The 23212-nt window shown below is 48.5% G+C and overlaps 1 protein-coding gene across 1 annotated transcript in view; it reads right to left on the bottom strand.

The window, feature by feature from the left end:
- Positions 1-7771: 7771 nt before the first annotated feature.
- PTPRS (protein tyrosine phosphatase receptor type S) overlaps positions 7772-23212 on the bottom strand; it is a 176250-nt gene continuing 160809 nt past the window's right edge. Inside the window, exons 27-34 of the mRNA XM_063290915.1 lie at positions 22712-22866; positions 18461-18746; positions 17496-17674; positions 16280-16406; positions 15334-15459; positions 12665-12819; positions 10317-10452; positions 7772-9409 (exon numbers count right to left, since the gene is read on the bottom strand). Coding sequence (XP_063146985.1) covers positions 9341-9409; positions 10317-10452; positions 12665-12819; positions 15334-15459; positions 16280-16406; positions 17496-17674; positions 18461-18746; positions 22712-22866 — 1233 coding nt within the window. The 3' untranslated portion in view covers positions 7772-9340. The remainder of the gene's footprint in view (positions 9410-10316; positions 10453-12664; positions 12820-15333; positions 15460-16279; positions 16407-17495; positions 17675-18460; positions 18747-22711; positions 22867-23212) is intronic.

Below are 23212 nucleotides of genomic sequence, written 5' to 3'. Positions count from 1 at the left end.
ATAAAAAACGTAACACTTACCTGTCTGGTTTTGATTACCATCACAATATTCAAAATTAAAACTGGAGGAATACATGGCCTTTGGCAGCTCAAGAAGTTGGTTTAAATCACTACCTCTTGCAAGAAGGAAGATGTAAGTGCACAGGGCTTTAGCATGATGACAGCCCCCTGCAGCTGGCTTCCAAAGGTTCTGGCACCGCACACACTTGTATTCTAAATGATGGTGGATCCTAACGGTAAAGGTCCTGCTATCATTCTTTACTTTAACTAAAGCAAATCTCTCTGTAAGAACAGCAAGTCTTTTCACAGGTTTAACTTCAATCCAGCCTTGTGCGATTCACCTAAGGAAGGGCGCAGACATGCAGTTTGTATTCCATTTGGACACGGGCTGGCACACAGATCTGATTTCCTACAGTGAGTAGGGTGTTACGAGCAGAACAATGATGTGGAGGGTGAGGGGTGGGAAAACTAATGCGGCCCAAGAAGCATGGGTTTTGTTAGCTTGTCCCTACAGCAGGCCCATCTTATCCTTTAGGCCCACGAAAATGTTTTAATATATATATATATTTAATCTGAAACAGTAATCATGGAGAAGTTATTTATTTTCATGCTTTTAACCTTGAAAATATATACAATAAATAAAATACAAATACAAATCAAATAGCATGAGTACTAAAATTTAGCTGCCTTGATGAAGCCACTAAAATAATATGGAAAAAAATACATATATTATTCACTATTCCCTTTTGCTCTGTAAAAATGCAAAGAAAATGTTGACAAACCTATGAAATATAATTTTTAATACTTTTATTTTATGGAAAGAGGGGCCCACGAAGGCCGAAGTGCCTCGGGCCCACAGAAGCCATACTCTGGCTAAGGAGAACCCGGGGTGGATCAATTGGGGTGTGATGTGGGGCAGGTTTTTGCAATCCCTCTATTCTGGGGTATCTTTGAACTAGATTTCCCAGAATTCCTAAGCCCCCCAGTAGGATTCTGGGAGCTAGAAGTCTAACACTTCTCTAGAGCACCAAGTTGGGGAACTTAGAAATGAGAAGGTGCAGAACACTCCAAATGGGAATTAACTCACCTGACTTGGGTTTCTAGGAAAAACTGTTGGCAATTCCCCCATTTCTGGTATTGTCCTTGCAGTGGTTATGGTTTTATTTAGAAGGTTATATACAGGTAGTCCTCATTTAACAACCACAACTGGGATCAAAATTTCAGTTGCAAAGAGAAGTGGTCATTAAACAAACCAACCTGATTTTACAATCTTTTTTGTGGTGGTTGTTAAGCAAATCACTGCAGGCGTTAAGTGAACCACATGGTCATTAAGCAAATCATGCAGTTCCCCATTGATTTTGCTTGCCAAGAAGCTGGCTGAGAAGATCGAAAATGGCGATCATGTGAACACGGGACGCTGCGATGGTCATAAACGCGACCCAGTTGCCAAGTGCTCAAATCCTGATCACGTGACCGCAGAGATGCTACAATGGCCATACATGTGAGGACCAGTCGTAAGTTGGTGTTTTAGGCACCGTTGTAAGTTTGAACTGTCACTAAATGAATGGTTGTTAAGTGAGGACTACTTTTATTTTAGTTCTTGCAGTGGGCATTCTGTTTGAAAGCTTGAGTTGCTTGTAATTAATGTAAACTGCTGAGAGTCTGGTCACTGTGGTGGGTATAAGCACAATAAATAAAGGTGTGGGCTCAGCTGGATTCCCTCTATTGCCCCCCCCCAACCACAGTCTTCGTTGCATTATGCATTCCTCAACCGTAAGGCAGTATTTCCATCATGCCAACTTTTTGCTTCCCAGCTGCAGCTGTTGAGGCGCACCTCCTTGCATCCATTGCTGTGATAATATATTGCAGGCAAAACATCCAAGGAATGAATTAATCCTCATGTGCAGAAGGCAGGCAAACCGCCTGAGAAAAAAACACGCATAATGGCCCAAGGGCTGCGGGAAAAATACTGCCGCTGCAGCTGTGAGAATAACAGCCTGCCAAGCGTGCCAAGCAGGCAGGCAGATGAGCAAAAGGAAAAGCAAAGAGGTGTCCCCAAAGCTGCAGGAGGTCAAATGTTACAGGGTAGATGGGAAACTTACACATTCTCCAGAAACAGGTGTTAGAAACAAGGGCGCCTGGAAACAGAATTAAACGGGGGGGAGTGAAAATGAAGAAGGGGAGAGGATAGATGGCTTCAGAACCTTGGAGGAATTACACAAATACACAACAGGTAAGAGTGGGAATCTTGCAAGATGATGCTGTCAAGGTAATGCATGCTATATGCCAGCAAATTTGGAAAACACAAGAATGGCCATCAGATTGGAAACAATCAACTTATATCCCCATACCAAAAAAGGGAAACACTAAAGAATGTTCAAACTATCGAACAGTGGCACTCATTTCACATGCCAGTAAGGTAATGCTCAAGATCCTGCAAGGTAGACTTCAGCAGTTCATGGAGCGAGAATTGCCAGATGTACAAGCTGGGTTTAGAAAAGGCAGAGGAACTAGAGATCAAATTGCCAATATCCGCTGGATAATGGAAAAAGCCAGGGAGTTTCAGAAAAACACCTATTTCTGTTTTATTGACTATTCTAAAGCCTTTGACTGTGTGGACCATAACAAATTGTGGCAAGTTCTTAGCGGTATGGGGATACCAAGTCATCTTGTCTGCCTCCTGAAGAATCTGTATAATGACCAAGTAGCAAAAGTAAGAACAGACTACGGAACAACGGACTGGTTTAAGATTGGGAAAGGAGTACGGCAGGGCTGTATACTCTCACCCTACCTATTCAACTTGTATGCAGAACACATCATGCGACAAGCTGGCCTTGAGGAATCCAAGGCTGGAGTTAAAATCTCTGGAAGAAACATTAACAATCTCAGATATGCAGATGATACCACTTTGATGGCTGAAAGTGAAGAGGAACTGAGGAGCCTTATGATGAAGGTGAAAGAAGAAAGTGCAAAAGCTGGTTTGCAGCTAAACCTCAAAAAAACCAAGATTATGGCAACCAGCTTGATTGATAATTGGCAAATAGGGGGAGAAAATGTAGAAGCAGTGAAAGACTTTGTATTTCTAGGTGCGAAGATTACTGCAGATACTGACTGCAGTCAGGAAATCAGAAGACGCTTAATCCTTGGGAGAAGAGCAATGACCAATCTCGATAAAATAGTTAAGAGCAGAGACATCACACTGACAACAAAGGCCCGCATAGTTAAAGCAATGGTGTTCCCCGTAGTAACATATGGCTGCGAGAGCTGGACCATAAGGAAGGCTGAGCGAAGGAAGATCGATGCTTTTGAACTGTGGTGTTGGAGGAAAATTCTGAGAGTGCCTTGGACTGCCAGAAGATCAAACCAGTCCATCCTCCAGGAAATAAAGCCAGACTGCTCACTTGAGGGAATGATATTAAAGGCAAAACTGAAATACTTTGGCCACACAATGAGAAGACAGGACACCCTGGAGAAGATGCTGATGCTGGGGAGAATGGAGGGCAAAAGGAAGAGGGGCTGACCAAGGGCAAGACGGATGGATGATATTCTAGAGGTGACGGACTCGTCCCTGGGGGAGCTGGGGTTGTTGACGACCGACAGGAAGTTCTGGCGTGGGCTGGTCCATGAAGTCACGAAGAGTCGGAAGCGACTAAACGAATAAACAACAACAAAGAGTGGGAAGGACCCACTGAGGCCATCAAGTCCAACCTTGATTTGGAGGCGTGGACTCATGCAATATAAAGGGTTGGACTTGATGACCTCAAGGAACCCATTCCAGTCTAACATTCTTGACTCCTCTTAAAGCCTCTAGATTTCCAAGTGGACTTGTCTCCGGTGGGGCCTCTGGAAGAGATTTGCAGAGATTAAACACTGATGGCTTTCTGACTGTGCCAAGGTAGTGGGGACAATGAAACAGGTGTTTGGGGTGGAGCGGGCTTCCTTCTCGAATCTCCAGCATGTCTGCAGGTCTGGGGTCAGGACAGAAGGGAAAACACCACTTTCGTGCTGGGACTGGGGTTAGATTGGGCCGGCGAGGAGATGCAGGTGGCATTGTGAGGACATGTCCTGTGCAAACTGTGCACATGCAGATGGGTGAGCATTCAGCGCATCTGTAGGATGGCAGAGCTGGCAGTAATGATTTTCAAATAAGTTAGTTCTTGACTGGGTGAATACCAGGTAGTCCTCGTTTAGCGACCACAATTGGGACCGCAACTTGGTCGCTAAGTGAAACTGCACTGACTTCAGCTTTCCTTTGCTTTACAGACCTTCGAAGGTCATCAATGCGAGGATGGGTTGCAAAGTTACTTTTGCATGACGGTTGCAACTGCAAACGGTCACTAAATGAGGCAGTCGCTAAACAAGGACCTGTCCTATGGGGACCAGCTCCCGCTCTGTTTTTAGCACCTTTGCACTGGTTCCCACACCTTTGCTACTGTGTGGTGAGGTTCCTTCCTTCACCAAACATGGCCCGTCATCCCCCAAGAGCCCCTCCTTTTATCTTTGCAAATCTGTAGCGCATTGCCTACATCCTTCTGCGGCCCATTTGTAGCTGTGGTACAAAGGCGACCGTTGCAGGGTGGGGAAGCGGCCCAGAAGGAAAGCAACAATTGCGGGCTACAGTTTACATCAGCCCAGATGCTGGTGCATTGGTGCCTCCATTGGCAACCCAAATCTGACACGATTGCAGACAATCAAGCCTGTGATAAAGAATAATACCCATGTTGGTCGATGAGGGGGGAAAAAACCCCCAGTAAGCCATTATTAACATTAGGCGCATCTCACATGGCACAAGAGTGTTGGGCTTCTGTTTTTTTTTCTTTTCACCAACAGGGTTCTTGCTTTCGATGTGGCCTGCAAAATACTGCATTTTACCATCCGGGAGGATTCTACAACCTAAAGATTTTGATGTTCGCTCTCCTTGCCCCTTCCCAACCCCTAGATAGTAATACACAATTTGGGTAACTTGACATTTTTGTCAGTGCATTACCAAGTATGGTGTGAGGTCAGTAATAGAAGGGGAACAGTTGATGTGCAAAGTTGATCCCTTTTGGGGGGAGGCGAAATATACCTATTTTAGCCTGTTTGTGGAGCTCAAACGCCATGGCTGGGCCGGAGGGACCTTTTACGTTCAGGTTCTTAATGCAATAGTGGTGTTCAGACGGTGTCCGAAGGACACATGAGAATCCGATTGTGTGGATGGGGAGGTCTGCCCTATGTAGAGATGTTTTTTTTCCCCAATGCTTCTGCTCTAAAAGGCAAAAACAAGGTGGTTTTGATGGTTGAGTGACTTTTGCAGCAGAGCTGAGCCGGAAGGTATAAAGACACACACCACTGATTTCTAATCCTTGATGTGCAACTGCTTGCCCAAGTTTTTGCTAAGAATGAAGGTCGATCCTTCTCTCATTTTCCAGTGTGGGAAGTTTAAGCCCGTAGGAGGCCCACTTTGGCATTGGGTAACTTAAGGGGGTTTGCTGGCAAAGGGCAGAATTAGTTTATATTAAATATTGGCACCATCTCCTGAATTGAGCATCATGCACAATCGTCTAGTGCAGCGTTTCTCAACCTCTGCAACTTTAAGACGGGTGGACTCCAACTCCCAGAATTCCCAGCCAGCCAGAATTCTGGGAGTTGGAGTCCACCCGTCTTAAAGTTGCAGAGGTTGAGAAACGTTGCTCTAGGGCATAAAGTGTCCTGGTCCGCCTGTGTCACCGTTTAAACTATGCACAAAGGGCTGCTCCTGAGCCACACACTTAACTGGGTCAGAGGAAAGACCTAACAGATGCCTTCACACAACATGTTACCCCTGGTTAGGGACAACCCTGGTCAGACCTTTTTTTGCAACTTACGTGCACTGTACCAACCCAGTCCCTTTTGGTTCATTTATAGCTGGATGCCAGCTATAAAATGGCTCAATTTGATACCTGGCATCAGCATGCTGTGGGGATTGAGATAAGAGGAAGTTTGTTCAGAGAAGCCAGGGATGCTTTATAGGTCAGCCTTGATCCTCTCTCTTATGAAGAGTGCCACGTCTTGGGACGAGCTACGGAGGCCAGCAAAACCCCAGCCTCCGGGCACGGCGGCTTGTGGGGGGCGCAGGCGGAGAAGGGACATGCCTTGCCTGGCATCTGGCAATCCCTAGGACCCACCCCTGAGCAAAACCCCCTTTTAGCAAAGGAAGCAGGGCTGGCGAGAGTTTCTGCCCAGTTCCGGGATCGGTGCCTGGAGGTGACTGTTTGGACTTGTTGCCCGTAGTTCCAATCCTGCAGATCCTTCTCCCTCCCTCCCAGCCAGCTTTTGGCCCCCAAACAAACACCCTTTTAACCATCTTTTCTTTTTTTTTTCCAGACAATCTTCCTTTAATACAAAGTCAATATATATATCTACATACACAGTGGCGTGGCAACCACTTAAGACCGTTCCTTTTTGAAATAACAGGGTGATGGCGAGAGGGCCTCGCTTTCGCAGAAAGGAGGGGAGGGGAGGAACGGGAAAGAAAAGGGCACTGGCCCATCCAGCCCCTCGCCGCCGCCCCCGCCTCTTCTCCCCGGCCCTGCCAAGATAAGCTTTTCTTCTTTTAATTTCCAAAACATGTAAAGAAAGGTTAGCTAACAAGAGGGGAGAGAGATCTCAAATATATATATATATCTTTTAAAAAATACCATTCTGATCAAGCCAGGAGAATGCACTTCGTTGCCCCCAAAGCGGGTTCACGTTTCTCCTCCCAGGTGCCCGCCAACTGGAAGTCCAGCCGTTCCAGGGAAAGACCCCAGGACTGGGAGGGACTGAGGGGTACCCCTGGGAGGCCTTGGCTTGGCTCAGTACCGTACATATGTATATATTTATAGAGAGAGTTATGTGTGTCTATTGCTGCTCGTACGGACGATCCCTTTCAAAAAGATCCACTTTGCTGCCCAATGATCCGGCGCCTTTGATCCAGAGAAGCTCCCACCGGGGTGGCGGTGCCAGCCTTCCCGAGGAAGTGCCAGGGGAAAGAGGCTGGAGGCAAATTCGGTGGGTTCCTCCTCCTTCTGCCAGAGAACTCAGAATGCGCATGTAGCGGCTTCTCCTCCCCACAACCCTGCGAGGTAGGTTAGGCTAAAAGCGAGAGGGTGACCGGCCTGAGGCCACCCTGCGATTTAAGGCTGAGCTTTGGACCTGCGTTCTGTCCCCCCACCCTCTTTCCGGGCGGCGCCTCCCCGCTGTCCCCCAGTCCTAAGCAGCAGGGAGGAGGAAGCTTTAGCAACTCCTGCTGCCTTTGGGTGCGTGGCTGGCAGAGCCCACCTTTTATTGTTATCATCAGTCTTCCTGTTTTAAATGGGCTTTTCTCTGTGGATGCAAGGGAGCCGCTGGTGGGTCTTTTCTGGATGCAAAAGGGCGCCATTCGGATGCCTCCTCGGGCTCTGGGGCCCCGCTGTTCTCACGGGGCCCGGGAAAGATCCACAAACGCAGGCAGGCGAAGGGCAAAGGCCCTCTGCGTGTGGCCCCCCCAGGACCCTTAACTTCGCTCGCTCCGTCAAGGCTCCCCAAACGCCTTAGGAAAGAGATTAATAATGTTCTTGGGAAAAAAAAATCAAAAGCAGCAAAGTTTTGTTCATACATGAGCAGGTGAACCCTTTCCTTCCTCCTCCTCCTCCTCCTCTTTTTTTTTTTTTTAAATGGTAGAAAAGCAATATGTAAAAGTAGCAATATTTTGCACGGCGTTTCTCTTATGTCACACAACCATTACACGTTAACGTTTCTACAGTGAAAAAATAGACTGTCTTTAAACATAATATGAACAAATAAGTAATTTTTTTTTGTAAATTCATTGACTGATATTCTTTTGTATTTTTACATATTTTTAAAAAAGGAAAAAAAAATTACACTATTAAAAAAAGAGACCCAGGAAATAAAAATAAGAAATAAATGTCACTTACAAGAGTTACATCAATACCTTTTCAAGAAAGCCACTCATTGGTCTTGCCTATCCTTACCCAAGATCCTTGCAGTCTATCTGTCCTGCCTGGATTGCAAATGGAAACTGCCCTTCCATTGGAGATGAAGACCCTATTTTAGGCAACAACGTAACCCACACGGGCTTTCTCTTTTCCAAAATCCATAGGCTCGCTTAAAAAAATCTGCCATTTTTCTCTTTGGCATCAGGGAAGGGGAGGCTAAAGCGCCCACAAAAATAAAGGAGAGCAATAGGGGGAAAAAAAAAAAAAAGATTAGCTTGGATGTGCTAAGGGAATCAGAAAAGTAGGGGGAAGGATTCCTTAAAGAAAAAAGAAGAAGAAATGTGGAGTGAATTGGTGTTCAACGTACTTCAAATCTCCATGGCCCCACCCTTTTGAAATCAGGAGAAGAGAAGATTTGTGGAACTGCATTGCTGATTTCCAAAATTCAGGGTTTAGAATGTGTGTGTGTGGGGAGGGGGGGGGGAGCAGTAAATACTGGGGATTTTGTGTCTTTGTGAAATGTCTGGGGCACGCGAGCACTTGTTATTGCCTGTTTTGGTTTGCCTTTTGACGTAAAAACTCTGCAGTGGTAAAAGAAGAGGAATGTTAAAGTGTTCAGAAGCTAAGCTGAGAAAGAGGCATCAGGCAGCGCAACCCCCTTGGTGGAAATTGAGCCCTGCGATGCCCACTCGGCTTGGCCCTACCTGATGCAAAATTTGCTTCGTTTGCCTCTTTATCTCTTAATTAGCACACCTCAGTGGCTTCCTTTAAAGTCTGCCAACAAGATTAGTATGTAAACTGAACCCTAAAATGTTACTGTTGTGGTCAGAATCTTCTTCTGCTATTCCCCCCACCCCGTCAGCTGTTTCTCCCTCTCTCTCGTCCTTGGCCATGGTTTTCCGGCCGGACGGCGGTTCTCCAAGGTGTGGACGAGGCGAGCACCCGCTGCGTTATGAAAAGTTTCAATGCGGCTGGATCAGTCCCAGGCGGTCCACGTGCTCTCCACACCGCAGACACCAGATGAGGTAAGAACAACCAGTTCGCCACTTAAAAAGAAGAAAAAGAAGAAAAACTCCCGCCCAGGTTCTGAGCCACCCGGTCGATGCTCTGCGGTCCGGGGTTTGGAAACAGGCAGAAACGGGGAAAGTTCCTTTTGGAGGCGCAGCGCCTCGGGGGGGTGGGGGGGGAAGGGGGGGCATCGCTGCTCCGCTCTCCCCTCGCACCTCCTTCCTCGCATCAGCATCTGAAATGGGAGTATCGGGGAAGTAACGTTTTTCTGATTCAGTCCGTAGGTGTTCAGAAAGGCCGAGGCCAGCTTCTCGCAGCTCAGACAGGAGCCTTTCGGGCTGTAAAGTGTTAGGAGTCTGCACAACGAATGGCTTTTGAAAAGTTTCCTTCTCCTTGTTATGTTGCATAGTGATCAAAGCTTCCCAGGTACTCCAGGGCAGCTTGGTAACAGAACTGATATTCATCCTGCAGAAAGGTTTAAGGACGAGCAGGGGTGGGAAGAAAAGAGAGCGAAGTTACTATCAGGCAGCTTGCTCGAGAGGCTGGGATGAAGCAGCCAGAAGCCAACACTGGTCCTCGTTTATCAGATCCGTAAAGCGGCTTTGCCTTGAGGACCTCGGGAGGACTTCGGGGGATCGCAACAGCCCTACAGAAAGGGCCCGGCTGAAGAAGAGGCACAGGTCCCAAGTCGTGGCTGGGAGATTCCTGGCCAAGGGGGATTTGAACTCGGGTCTCACCAGCACTGGCCTGGTCTCAAGGGCTGCACGTGCTGGCAGCCGTATGAGGTGGCCCCCAGAACGAGCTTGGGGCATCCCGGAGACCAACAGGCTTCCTAGGCGGTCAAGCTTAAAAGGGTTTTTGAGAAGTGAAAGGGGTTCGGCTTCGTACGCCTGGATCTCAGGGGCTTTCCCAGAAGGCTGCAAGGTTTTGACCGGGGGGTGGGGAGCATTGATCGCCACATGTGCCCACCCCCTTGCAGAGTTTGTCCCTCTCCTCCTGTGGATGCTGCGATGCCTCTTCCCGGCTCCTTTGAAAGACACACCCCGGTGTTTGCTTGGGGAGATCTCTGAGAAGCTCCCCGACGCCCCTGCCTCCTGTCTGGTGCAAATGGAGACGGAGCCTGCCGGTTTGGCTGCTTTGCAGGAGGGAGGGGCCCAGGGGAGGGCTTACCGGCCCTCCTCTGGGCACCCAGCGGCACGGCCTTGCCCCATCTGGGAGCTGGGTGCTGCACCCTTGCAAGGATGGGGTTGGGGAAGGGTGGGGGCCAGTGCTTTTGATGGTCACAGGGGAGGTGCTGAGCACCCCCCTTTCCCCTGACCCCATCCTCGTGAGCCTTGGGGAAAGGGGTCCAAGGGGAAGCTCTCCTCCTCACCTCGGTCTGCACCATGGCGGGCCTTTGTGTCCTCAGCATCTTCACGGTCTGGAAGATGTCCACCACACCTTCGTAGCGCATCCTCTCCAGCACGATGCTCAGCGTGATGAAGACGCCGGTCCTGCCTACTCCCGCACTGCCAAGAAACAGAGAGACATAGTGTGGAGGGCCTGCAGGGAACCCGCCTTGACCGCCTTGTGCCTTCCTTCGCAAGGCTGGGGGCAAAGCAGACTTCCCCGACCTGCCCTGGTCCAGAGAGGCTGGGCTACAACTTCTATCATTCCCAGAAGAAACCGTGGGGGCTGCCAAGACACGACAATCAGGGTGATACAGGGGCTTGGATCCGAAGGCAAGAGAGGCTCGACAGCAGATGGGGACGCCTGTGCAGCCTCTGCCGGCCTCTCTTTAAAGCAGCTACCTCCCACAGCTGCAGCGCAATCCTGGGAAAAGACACGGTGGGTTTAAGAGCTGCAGATGCAAAGCGCAGCCCGGTCCCACTGACCCTGCCTGCCAGCCCTGGCCTAGCGAGCCTGCAAACGAACTCAAAGCCCCCAACCACAATGATGGCTAATGCAAGAACTTTTACACTCAGTCCAGCCTGGGGACCTTCTTTCTTTTCTGACAGGCACCGAGGACAGTAACGTGCTGCTGTCCCAATCCTTCCTTTAAAATTGGAATCTCAGATGCACCCATCTCCCGTGGGGAGTGAAAGCAAACACTCCCATCCCGCCACCCCCTGGCTTGGAAGGCAAAAAGGGAAGGGATGGATGATAGGGAGGATCTCTGGCTCTGCCAGGAGAGCTCTCAGGAAGTTATGGATGCAGCTGCCTACCCAAACTGGGGCCCCGTCTGCCTCCCAATTTGGGGCAGGGGATGCCAAGGCAAAGCGGCTTGCCTAAAAAGGAATCCAGAGCGAATCGGAAGAGGCAGACGGGAGAATCTTGGGTGTGTGAAATAGACAGCCGCAAGCGTGTCAACTTCTCCCCGTCCCAGTTCCTTGGCAGGCGGGGCCCTCCACCCACAAGACGGATTCAGGCTTTAATCGCAGATTAGCAAACCACAACTGGGAGATTTTTATCTTCTGTTGCTGGAAAACCATCCAGGGGCTCACCATCTTCTTGGGCATCTTAGGAAAAAGGAGGATGGGTTCTGAGATGTTCCTGAGATGCTGTTCTGAGCAGGCTGGAAATGGAGTTTGAGCTTGAAGAACAGAGCAGTGATCTGGCTATTCATAGGATATTTAATGTTCTCGGAGGTTTATGGTGGCTTGTGTCCATTCAGGGTTAGAGAAACAGGCATCCAGTATTTCAAACTAATAAACAGTAGATAATCGGTTGCACCGTCTCCTTCAGAAGAAGCTGGTTTGCCCAGTATTCTTTGCTCTTAGCAGGGAGAGGCTCAGGCAGCAGGGGATGGGAAAGATAAAGCTAAACGAATAGTCCACCGCCATCTCCCATTCCCCAAGAGCTGCAGGAAGACAGACTCTTTAAAGCTTTGCAATTTACCAACAGGTCAAAATCTAACCATTTAATGGGCTATTTAGCCAGTTAGTTTCTCCCTGTTCTACAAAGAAATCCTTTATCAATTAACAGGCTTTGCAAAGAAATGAAAATGATGGGGAGGTGCTTCTTGCTAATCTGCAGGTGGGCTGGAAATCAGGGCTAAAAGCTGCTTACAATTTATATTTTAGGGGAAGTGGGTGGAGGGGAAGCAAAGGAGCAGAACAGAATGGCCCAACTATATAATTTTAGCTCCAGGAAGGGAAATACTAAAACTCTCAGGGACGAACGATCTGTGTGCAGGGAGAGCGGTAAAGAGGCCAGTGATGCCCTGTTGTGCAAAATAAAATTTAGTGCAGCTAGAAGCTTCGTTTTAAAGAGCATTCACCATTTCTGCAATGAGAGCAGCCCAGCTTTCAGCTTGAGTCTGGTGCTAATGAAAGAATCCTGCCAGAGACTGGAGGAGGGACATATCCAGAGCCAGCCGCAGGGAACCAGATGGCAAGACGGTAGCCGTGACCATGTGACCAAGTCCCTGTTTTGATTGCACAGCTGCAGTCAACATACTGACATTTATGACCCTCTTCCCCTGCTGATGGTCACGGACACGTTAGCTTTTTACCTAAACCACCGATCAAAGAGTGATTTTCCTCCCTGGAAATGCTGCCTTATCATAGAGCTGGCTGGACAACTGATGCAGCTCTTTTTAGTTCTAAAGCATCTATGAGCAAGACAGGTATTTGTAAACAAAGACCAAGAAGGTCCTGAATGGGCTGATTTCTTTTTCTTTGGTAGGTAGGAGAACCTTCTGTGCTCTGTGAAAGGAAGAGGTGCTCCAGCTATGTGTACCTGCAGTGGACAGAAATCGGTCCATCTTGTCCAAATTGCTCCTTGGTTTTGTGCACCTGCCCAATGAAATCAATAAAGCCTTCGCCGGATTTTGGCACACCTTGTTCTGGCCAGTCGGTGAACTGGAACTGACGCACGGTTCTTGACTGGCCATCCTGAAAAGAAAGGCAGAGTTTAAGGGGTAGAAACAGAGCCAGTGCAACGGAACACACCAGCTGTCAAGCATATTAGGAAGCAAGTAAGTTCTCAAAGCTGAATGGACACTGGAGACTTCGGCAAGCCTGTATGGTTTTTCTTCCTCTGCAGACCGTGTGGTTTTGCTTCTCTAGGCCAAATAAAGTTTACTTTATTGCTTTTTATCCCATCCCTCATCCAAGAGCATTTATTGGCCACATCCACAAAGTATGCCCTGACTCTGCTGGCCTTTAGAAAGGCTTTAAAAACTTGGCTATTCCCCAGGCGTTGGAACCGGGAGGAGCAAAGTCCTCACCGGGGGAGGAAGAATGTGAGCCAGGTTGCCTATTACGGGTATTATTGACTGTTGCCTTAACCTTGGTTTGTTCTCAGTTGTAAGCTGCCCAGAGTCACATTGTTCAACTTGGCTGGTCATATAAATACTTCAAATGAACATGTTTACCAAGGTTATGAATTCCAGGAGCATTCCCAGGGGGTGTCAGAAAAGTCAAGATGGATGCTCTGGCCAGGCAACCAAAGCTCCACCCCTTTCTACATGCATCACACGCCTGATGCATTAAAAAACAAAACCAGCACAACAAAGCAGAAGCACGGAAAGGAAGGGATGTGGCCAAAGAAGGAGAGGCAGGCTGAAAAATCCCAGGAAAAAATCAAAATATTTGAGGGTTTTGTTAGCTAACGTATGGCTGAACAGAGGTCTCAGCAACCCAGGAGAGGCCCAGTTTTAGGACCAGTCCTCACACTTAACAACCATTGCAGAGTCCCCCCCAGTCACATGACTGCAATTTGGGCACTTGGCAACCAGTTTGCATTTATGACTGTCGCAGCATCCTGTGGTCACATGATTGCCATTTTCAACCTTCATAGCCGGCTTCTGGCAAGCAAAATCAATGAGGAACTGTGTGATTCACTTAGCAACCACATGGTTCGCTTAATGCCCATGATGATTTGCTTAATGACCACCACTAAAAAGGTCGTAAATTGGGTCAGATTCACTTAATGACTGCTTTGCTTAGCATCCAAAATTCTGGTCATTAAACGAGAACTATCTGTAATGCTGACGGCTCAGACAACCCTTCCTGTGCTCCTTTAAGGAAAAGGACGGGAAAAACGTACTGCTTCAAAAAAAAAAATTGCCATATAGGAAAACATTGTGCAATAGTCATGGCGACATGGCATGCTATCTATCATCTAAGGAGGGAGAGAAAAAGAGAGAGAGAAAATGCATGTATGTGTTTTCATGTCCTTCAGAAGGCAGGAAAATCCTTGGAAACAAATTCAGAAGAATTAAACAGCAAGAGATGAGCGACGGCTGGGGTGAAGCTCAGGGGGTGGTTGTAGATTTCGTGCCAGAATTCATGCAGATGAAATACAAGGGAAGGTTTGGGAAGCGGGGTGGGGGACTCTGCACTGCAGTGGTATCATGGTGAAGAAACACCAAGGGAGGGGGGAAACCCCCCCACAGGAGCAGCCATTAGACAGTCTTCAACCTCTGTGCCTGAAGCTCCTATCAATCCATTCTAATCCAGTCCCCCAGAGGATGGTGTTTCCAGTTTAGAGGATGGGGCCACAGATCACAGAACGCCTTCTGATCTGAAGGCCAAAAGGGGCTTTGCAGCATGCAGGGACCTCTTGGCAACTCCTTAAAGCAGCTATACCTTTATGGCTTGGATGCCCTCTGCAACTGTACCATGTTCCCCAGAAAATATGGGTTTGATTAAGCAGCTGGAGACAGGCACTATCGGAGCTTCCCTCGCCCTCCAACACATCTGTTTGGCCCTTGATTCTGAAGCTCTTCATAGTGCTAGCTGCTAATGGAAAACGCCCTTCTCCACCTGAGATTCTAGAGAGCCACTGGCTGTCACAGTACACAGTATGTCAAGCCCAATCCCTTAACAGCAGGACATGATCAAAGAAGCAAGAATCACAAATACAGGATTAGTGCAAGAATTCAGGGTAAAATACAGAATCTTGGAAATTGAAGTGGGAATTTTCAGTGAGTTCGTTAAGGTGGAGTTTCTTTAAAAATGTTGAATCTGCTTCCCAGACTTTCTGCAACCCAGACCGGACTGCCACGTATGAGATGAGCTATTAACAAATTCCTCCTCTACCAAATGACTCCCATTCGTTTTCTTTCTCAGCCCCCTTACAATCTCTCACATGTAGCTAGGCTAGAGGCAGTCAAACAACCTGGCCTACTAGTCAAATATCCCCTCCAATATCATCTGGCTTGTAGAGGCCACATGGAGGATGCCAACGTAAGAGTCCCTGAGAGGTCCTTCTGCCCAGGAAACCTCACTAAGGGCAATGGTGGATCATACAGATCCACAACCCAACCTGATGTACGGCCCAACCTGATCCACTTCCAATGAGCTGTATTCAGGACCAACCGCTTTTCCAACATTTGAGCATCATCTGATCCTGGAAAGCTGGCAAGGGGGTGGGAATCTGGCAAGGGGGTGGGAATGACTTACCCTGGCGTCGGTGACCTTGAATTCTCGGAGGATGTACTGAGGCATGTTATATTCAGCCATGGGGTCCACCACAAAGTATTGATACCGTGCGGACCTCTCAGCTGGCCAGTACTGATGACACTTTTCCTGTTGACCAACAGAAGAAGAGGCTCACTTGCTGCTGGCAAAGAAAACCAGGACCTACCTGCACCAGCCTGGTATTGAGATACCATGCAGTTAAATTCCCTTGGGGGGCCTGCATAGTTCAAAGCCAACCCTGCATCTGCCCTGATTGGCATTCCCCTTGGAAATATCTGGGAGCTAAAATTAGAATTTCAGGAAAACCAATTACTACTTTATTACTCATTGCCAGCAACGTTTGGCAGCTGGGATTCTTTTTTTTATTTAGCTCCTCAGTACTGTCCATCCCCTCACTCACATGGATGGAGGCTATTCAATCCTCCACAGACAGAGCGGTGGGCAGAAGGTCAAACACAAACACACGTGTGCGTTTTTATAGCTATTCCTTAATACAGTTGTGAACATGACTGGACTGCCGTGGATGAGATAAGCTATTGATTTTCCTGCAGTCTTCCTAAAAGCCCAGGCTCTGCAGCTTGGCTATCATCTGATCGAGGTTTAAGTTGCGGGGTCTTCCCGTATGCATTTCTAGCTGCACATGGGGTTCTGTGCAAACGGCCATGTCAATTCCTGTTGCCAGGAGTGTCTGCAGGGAGAGGGTCAAAAGAATCGAGAGGGTGGCCACGACCATACAGTTGACGCCCTGCCCTTTTTTACATGCATCAAGACGGGACATTTGGCCCCCTATGCACGCTACTATCCGTTACATAGGGGGGAAAAAAACAACAGAGGGCACCTGAGAAATCAAAACCTGCTATCCAAGGGACCCTCACCCATGATTCTGGGTTTGGAATGAAGCGCCAATAAGCCAGGATGTCCCACTTACCCGGCCCATCTCTCGCAGCTTGGTCAACATCACCACAATGGTTGAATTGTTCTCCCAAAGCATGCGCCAGAAATCCTCCGTGGTCTCAGCCAGTGGTCCCTGGGTGGCAATGTAAGCTTTTTGTTGCCTGCCGAAGCGAGAAAACCAATCGTGGTTGGAGGGCAAGCGAAGGAGGCAAGATGGCCTTTCAGTGGAAGGGTCTAAAATGAGGGTGGATCCCAGCACAGTCCAGTGGAATGCGAAGACCCTTGTCAAGCCGGACAGCAGAAGTGGGCTCGTCCTCTCAGACCCATCAGCCACAAGAACCCCGCAGTAAGGGATGAGTTTTAGTTACACCTCTTGCCACTGCCAGGTTGAAGGATCACCTCCACTCTCTAGCTCAGCCTCCCTTCACCTGGCACTGCCAGGTATGTTAAAATCCAGGTGCCAGGACCATCAGCTAAGCTTGATCTGAACTTGATTCAGTTTGCGTCTGAATGTCAATAGTTTCATTCTCTTTGGGGAACTTTTCTTTCTCCTCTCTTGCCCTTCGAAGTGGGTTTTTAGAACAACAAAAAAGGAAACAACCGCAGGTCTAACACCTATGCTAAACGCTTTGCAAACTTCAACCTTGTAGGATCTAGCTCTGCCATTTTCCTTGAAAGCCCACCTCCACCAACAAAAGCCAGGATAAATCAGATCCTCAGAAACAATTTGTTTTCCAAATGAAAAGAGATAGTTTTTAGCAGCCCTAATTTAGGAAATGTAACAATGGGCAGCTGTACCTGGGCTGCAGAGATCCAGGTGAGCACTAGATGGCGGCAAAGAGCCAATTTTTGGTTCCTCTCTGCTGCTACTTGTGGTCACCTGGATTTCTGCAGCTCAGATATCACGGTCCTTGGTAACAGTGGGAGAAGAAGCCTTATTCCAGTGGTAACCCCAAACAGAATAGGAGCCAGAAACTCTTGGGGACCACCTGGAATTTCCAAACAACCACCTTACCTCTTCAAGCTCAACATTCAGAAGGAAGAGCGAGGTAAAAGAGAACAAGAACTGGGCCACTGAGAAGCAAAAGAGAACTCTGCTGAAGTACAAGCACCTTTCAAGGACAGTTCTACAGGAGCAACACATGCACCCGTCTCTAATGTACAATCCCATAGCACATGTATTGAGGACTAAGGATGGTTGGCAGCGGGGATATAGAACAGTAAGAGACAAAGGAACAGGGCATCTTTACCTGTATCCGTCAATGAAGCTGGCGTTGATGTAGTCAGAGCCCTCGACTCCGCGGATAGGCTGAAGGCAAACCCGTGTGGTCTCGTATGGCATGATGTTGACAAGGCGATTCTTGAATTTGTTACAGGGCAGGTTGGCACTGATGAACCTGGAGGTGTGAGCTTTGGAGTTGGCGAGTCTCTGGCAGAGGAAAGGGAGCACAGGCGGGTGAGAGGGCAGTTCAGGCCAGGCTGAGCTTGATGGTAATGCCAACAGCACAGAATAAATAAAGTCCCCGAGTGGACTTCATCTCCTAGAGTTCCCCAGTTAGCGTGGCCATTGGTGAGGATTCCAGGAATTAAAGGTCACTCGCCAGATGTATGGACTTCCACTCCCAGAATTCCCCAGCCAGCATGGCCGCTGCTGAGAATTCTGGGAGTTGAGGGTTTTCCTAAAGACATGTAGACTTCCATTCCCAGAATTCAGCATGGCCTCTGCTTCAAATTCTTCAAGTTGAACACTGCCCTAAAGACGTGTTCTCAGACCTTTAGGTGTGTGGATGTCTCAGAATATGCGAGCTGGCATGGCCATTGCCTAGGATGCTGGGCATTGATGGTCACTCTTGGACATGTGTATGTCTACTCCCAGAATTCCCCAACCAGCATGGCTACTACTGAACATTTTTGGAGTTGAAAACTAGATGTCTGGAAGTCACTCGGTTGGGAAACACTGTGTTAACTGAATATTGTCTATGCCAGCTTTCCCCAGCTGAGAATTCTGTGAGTCACAGTCCCCACCCCAGGTCTCTTCCTACCTTCTCAGAAGATGGCAGGCCACAAGCCCAAGACTTTCTGAGTCCAAAGCAAAGGCTTTCCCCTCAGAGTACAGGTTGCAGCTTCGTGCAAGCTAATGGTGCAGCCCCCTGCTTCCAGCAAACAAGCAATGGTATAAACTGCCTGAGCCACACACCCAGGTATCTCTGTTTACCTTGAATTCTAGCTCCATGCCTGTGACATGTTCCCCCACTTCTATCTGTGCCAACCTCTGGATATAGGTGTACAAGTTCCGAGCGGGGACCTCCGTGTTTCCACAGGCAACAGCTTCCAGCAAAGAGTCGTGTATGAAACTGTACTGGTCTTCTGTCTGCACCATGTAATTTCGCTGGGACCTCATGAGGGTGACATGCCCATAAATGTCCACCGTCTTCTCATGCTTTATTCTCTCCAGCATGGCATCAATGACAATGAAACAGCCAGTCCTGCCAACCCCAGCACTGGAAGAATAAAAATATGGGTGGGGTAGGTGGGAAGCAGGGGTTAAAGAAATCCTTCATCTGAGTTGTGGCTATATTTCCACCCCTCTCCCCAGAAACTCCCTGTGGTGATTGCTCCGTTCCACCACAGGGAAACAAAGACATAAGATGCCTAACCAGACTGCCAACCTGGAATCACGAATTTGTAACTATCACTTACAAATTAAATTTATTAAAAGGAAAATGGCTAAGGATGGAGATGGAAATGCATGCTAAACTTCTGGTGCAGCATTACGCTCTATGGTCCTCAGAGGTAGACATGGTCCATCCTGCCTGCCTGCCTGCCTGCCAAGGTGGTGGTTGCTGGATCAAGGTCACCCATAGAAATCTGGGGATAAGCCAGGCCTTCCCAGCCTTAGTCTGGCCCTGCAACCAGGGATGTTTATGAGTGCGTGGGAGAAAAGTCATTTTTCGGTTTACTCGCTGTTGACAACTAGATGGCTGTATCTGGTGACCTCCTGCTGTCTGATCTGAAACCAGAAGTGACTGGAGGGCAGCAGGCTATCTGTTTGACTTATATTACATTCGTCAGCACAGTGTACACTGGGTGAAATCAACAAGCCAACAGCTCTAGGGTTTATGTTTCACAAGAAATTGGATGGAATGTCATCTGCTGAGATGGGAGTGTGTGTGCAAGGGAGGAAGCACAAGAAGAGGGCGCACACCCACCGTTCAGCACCACGGGGCGCTTTCCAGTGCATTTCCACTGTATAAAAGCTTGCTGAACAGGCTAGGTGCAGATAGGGAGGCTATAATGGCGAAATTCCTGCTCTGTGGTGGTTGTTATTCCTTCAGTTTGTATGCTGCCAAATAATTCAGACTCCTGAGTAATCCATTTGAAGGAGAGGGGAAAAGGTGGACATTTAAAAAAAGAAACCACACACACACACACAGTGTGTGTGTGTGTGTGTGTGTATTTATATTTATATTTATTTGTTTGGATGCCAAGTGACTTTTGCAAGTTGGGAGGAATGCACCACTGTACACCACTGAACAAGCTATGTCGAATTTCTCTGTGCCAGTGCGGGAAAGGCAGCGGGGGAAAGAACATTTACTAATTTATTCAAATTTCCCAGTTTGCAACTCAATTAATAAAAGGACCTCCAGGTCCTCCTCCTCAAACTCTGGGGATCTTATCTGTTTTCTCCCTTTCCCCCCAAATCCCCCTTTATCTTCAACCATCCAACTGCAATCCAAAAAGCCTTCCTGAAGGAAGGATAGATGGGTGGGTGGAGGAGGGCATAGTAAACTGAAAGGCCCGAATCCTTCTTTTGAAGCAATAACAGGGATTTCCCTGGTCAAAGGGAAGATTTTGAACAACCCTTTCTGCGGCCATCAGTGAAAGTGTCCTGTCTGCCCTTTGAACGTCCCAAAGAAGCCCAGATGAATCAGGGCTTGGAACAACATTGTGCAGCATGGCTCATGCCCAGTGCAGGACTATTGGTAACCTGTCCCATGGACCTTCCCCCCGCCCCCTCCAATTTCTTCTTTCTTGCCCACAATCAGTGGCCACATATCATGCTAAAATATTCTGTTCATTTGAGGATTTCTCCATATCTTAGAGGCTGTTTCTTTTCTTTTTAGATAAATGGTTCCTCCACCATACTTTTGCAATCCTGTGGGTTAAGGGCTCTTCTGTATCCGTGACTTTGTCACCTTTGGTTCTGGATGGGGTGGCACTGCCCCAGACAGACCCGGTGCATAACTTGGGGGTCCTCCTGGACTCACAGCTCCTGCTCGAAGAGCACGTGGCAGCCGTGGCCAGGAGAGCCTTTGTGCAGCTCCGTGTTGTGCGCCAGCTACGCCCTTTCCTGGATCGGGGGGCCGTTTGAACGGTCACTCATGCCCTGGTTATCTCCCACATAGACTACTGCAATGCACTCTACATGGGGCTACCCTTGAAGAGTATCCGGAAGCTTCAGCTGGTCCAAAATGCAGCTGCGCGGGCTATTTGTGGCGCCCCCAGAAGGGCGCATATAACACCTTTGCTACGCGAGCTGCACTGGGTGCCAGTCTGCTTCCGGGTCCAATTCAAGATGTTGGTTATCACCTTTAAAGCCCTACATGGCATGGGGCCAGGCTACCTGAGGGACTGTCTCATCCCCATCACATCAACCCGTCCCACCCGATCATGCAGAGAGGGCATGCTGAGGACCCCGTCTGTAAGAGAACTCCATCTGGCGGGGTCCAGGAGGTGGGCCTTCTCCACAGTGGCGCCCGCCCTGTGGAACATTCTAACCCCCGAGGTGAGGCAGGCCCCTTCGCTCCTGGCCTTTCGGAGAAACCTGAAGACCTGCTCTGCCATCTGGCCTGGGGCGGGGAGGAGGACAGTCATGCCCGGAGTGGCTAGTGCCTTGAAGTGCCCCTTCCACGTGAAGACTGAATGAGATACAGCCATCTGGACTTTATTTTTATTTATATTATTATTATTATGTGATTTTATAATTTTATATATTTATGTTTTACTGAGGATTTTGTTGTAAACCGCCCAGAGCCCCTCCAGTGGGAGGAGATGGGCGGTGACAAATTTGATAGATAGATAAACAAACAAATCCTCTCGATTCCATCAGCCCCTGCAATTCCTCCTTCCTTTGGTGCCAGTCTGGGCTGAATAGAGATTCTGTGAGAGTTTCTTTTGACACTTGTTCTGTCCCCAACAGAAGAGACTGTCGCTCCCACCCAAAACGGGCCTCTCCGGCCTGTTGCACAGCTCAGGTGGGAGAAAAATGAGTTCTGGTTTCGTTAGAAACAGGGCTTGCACTTGCTGCGCATTTGCTTCCATGATGGCGTCTTAGCTTTCCTGTGATCAACTCCTTCTCAGAAGTTCCTGGATTCTTCTGTGCTCATTTAATTGGCTTCAGCCTCACCTTGCTGGGGGAAGCTCAGCAGATGGGCTCTCATAGCCCAGATGTCAGACGGAGAAGGAACGCCATTAAGGAGCTCGGATAACGGCTCTGAATGGCTGCCTTTGGAAAGGTCAATATTCGCACGCACAGCTTCACCCAAATCTCACTGGTAGAAGAATGTCCTCCTCAGTTATAAACAAACATCTCTGGATCCTGTGAGAGTGCCAAGGCTTGGTAAGTGCATCCTGGTGTTAGGCTTCATGGACCACAGTTTTCAACGCGCTATACAAACTGTTGCTCCCCATGCAGCTTTGAGTTAAACCCAACTGCATACCTGGACCTAATTTTGAGCAGAAAAAACCAGCTTTCTCCAAGAAATAACGATGTCCCCTATATACTGCTTTCCTGACTCTCAAGCTTGGGCCTGATGTCTTATGGCCCAGTTACAGCCTGTTGACTAAGGGGGGACAAGCTAGAGCCAAGCCATCATCACACCCCAAACCTGGTCAGCTGTGTAGGAAATTTATGGAATCTGCAACTGGAAGGTATTGTGATAACCCGCAAAAGGGCTGTTTTTTAAAAGTGGGGGGGGGGGGCGTGAGATGGATGCTATTAACGGTGACTGCCGTTGCCCTCAGCTGCCACTGTATGTATAGTAAGAATAAGAATAATAATAGTTATTATTAGACGTTTACTGAATTTTAACTCTGTGTTAGCCTCCCAGAGTCCCTGTGGCGAGATGGGCGGACGTGTAAATTGACCAACGTAAATAAATAATAAATACAAAACGGAGGCATTCAAGAATAAAGAATAAAGCTACATTTTCAGAGTAACAGTCCCTGGGGGAAGGGGTCCATGGCCCTCATGTCTGCTCCCAGGGATCTGGCTGGTCCCCGTGGCAAAGAGGATGGTGGATTTCCCTGATGTCCTTACTGCTATGAGTCCAAAGTTGATTCAAAAAGACTCAAAAAGACCCCTCCCCAAGTTGGTTTCTTCCTTCCCTTTCTGAACGAGCCCTGTCCTGGGCCCTTGTCTTGTACCACCACCAACTGGGGCCCCAAATGGACTGGCACGGGGTACCTGCAGTGCACCACAATGGGGCCAGCATCAGGGGGGTTGCACGTTTTCACTCTCCTCAGAAAAGCCAGAAATGGAGTGGGATATTCAGGAACTCCATGGTCTGGCCAGGCTGTGAACTGGAACTGGCGTACTTCACGCTTCTCGCTGGAACCGTTCTGTGGAGGAAGAGCAGAATCCCAGAAGGAACCCAAGGGAAAATGACATGATGTATCTGCCTCGCACAACACCTTTTGAGCGAACAAAGCACAGGCTGAATTGGCTGTGTTCACATCACATATTTCAATGCCAAGGGCTACATTCGTGCAGCATGCCAGCCTCGCTTGGTTCTAACCCTGGTCAAGTTGGCGCGCCTTAGCGTACTGTGAGAACTCAGCCCATCAGGTCTGACGATTTGACCTACTCCGCAGACTGAGGAAATGGTGTAATTCAGGAAACGCAGTAAAGGTGTGATTTTGTACAGCCCCTGATTTTAGTAGCGTTTGCTGCCCGCGTGAATGGAGC

This window comes from Candoia aspera, chromosome 1 (genome assembly GCF_035149785.1).
Source record: "Candoia aspera isolate rCanAsp1 chromosome 1, rCanAsp1.hap2, whole genome shotgun sequence".
NCBI classification, from domain to species: domain Eukaryota; kingdom Metazoa; phylum Chordata; class Lepidosauria; order Squamata; family Boidae; genus Candoia; species Candoia aspera.
Note: the sequence above shows the minus strand (reverse complement) of the source record. Positions and strands in the feature narration are given on the sequence as shown.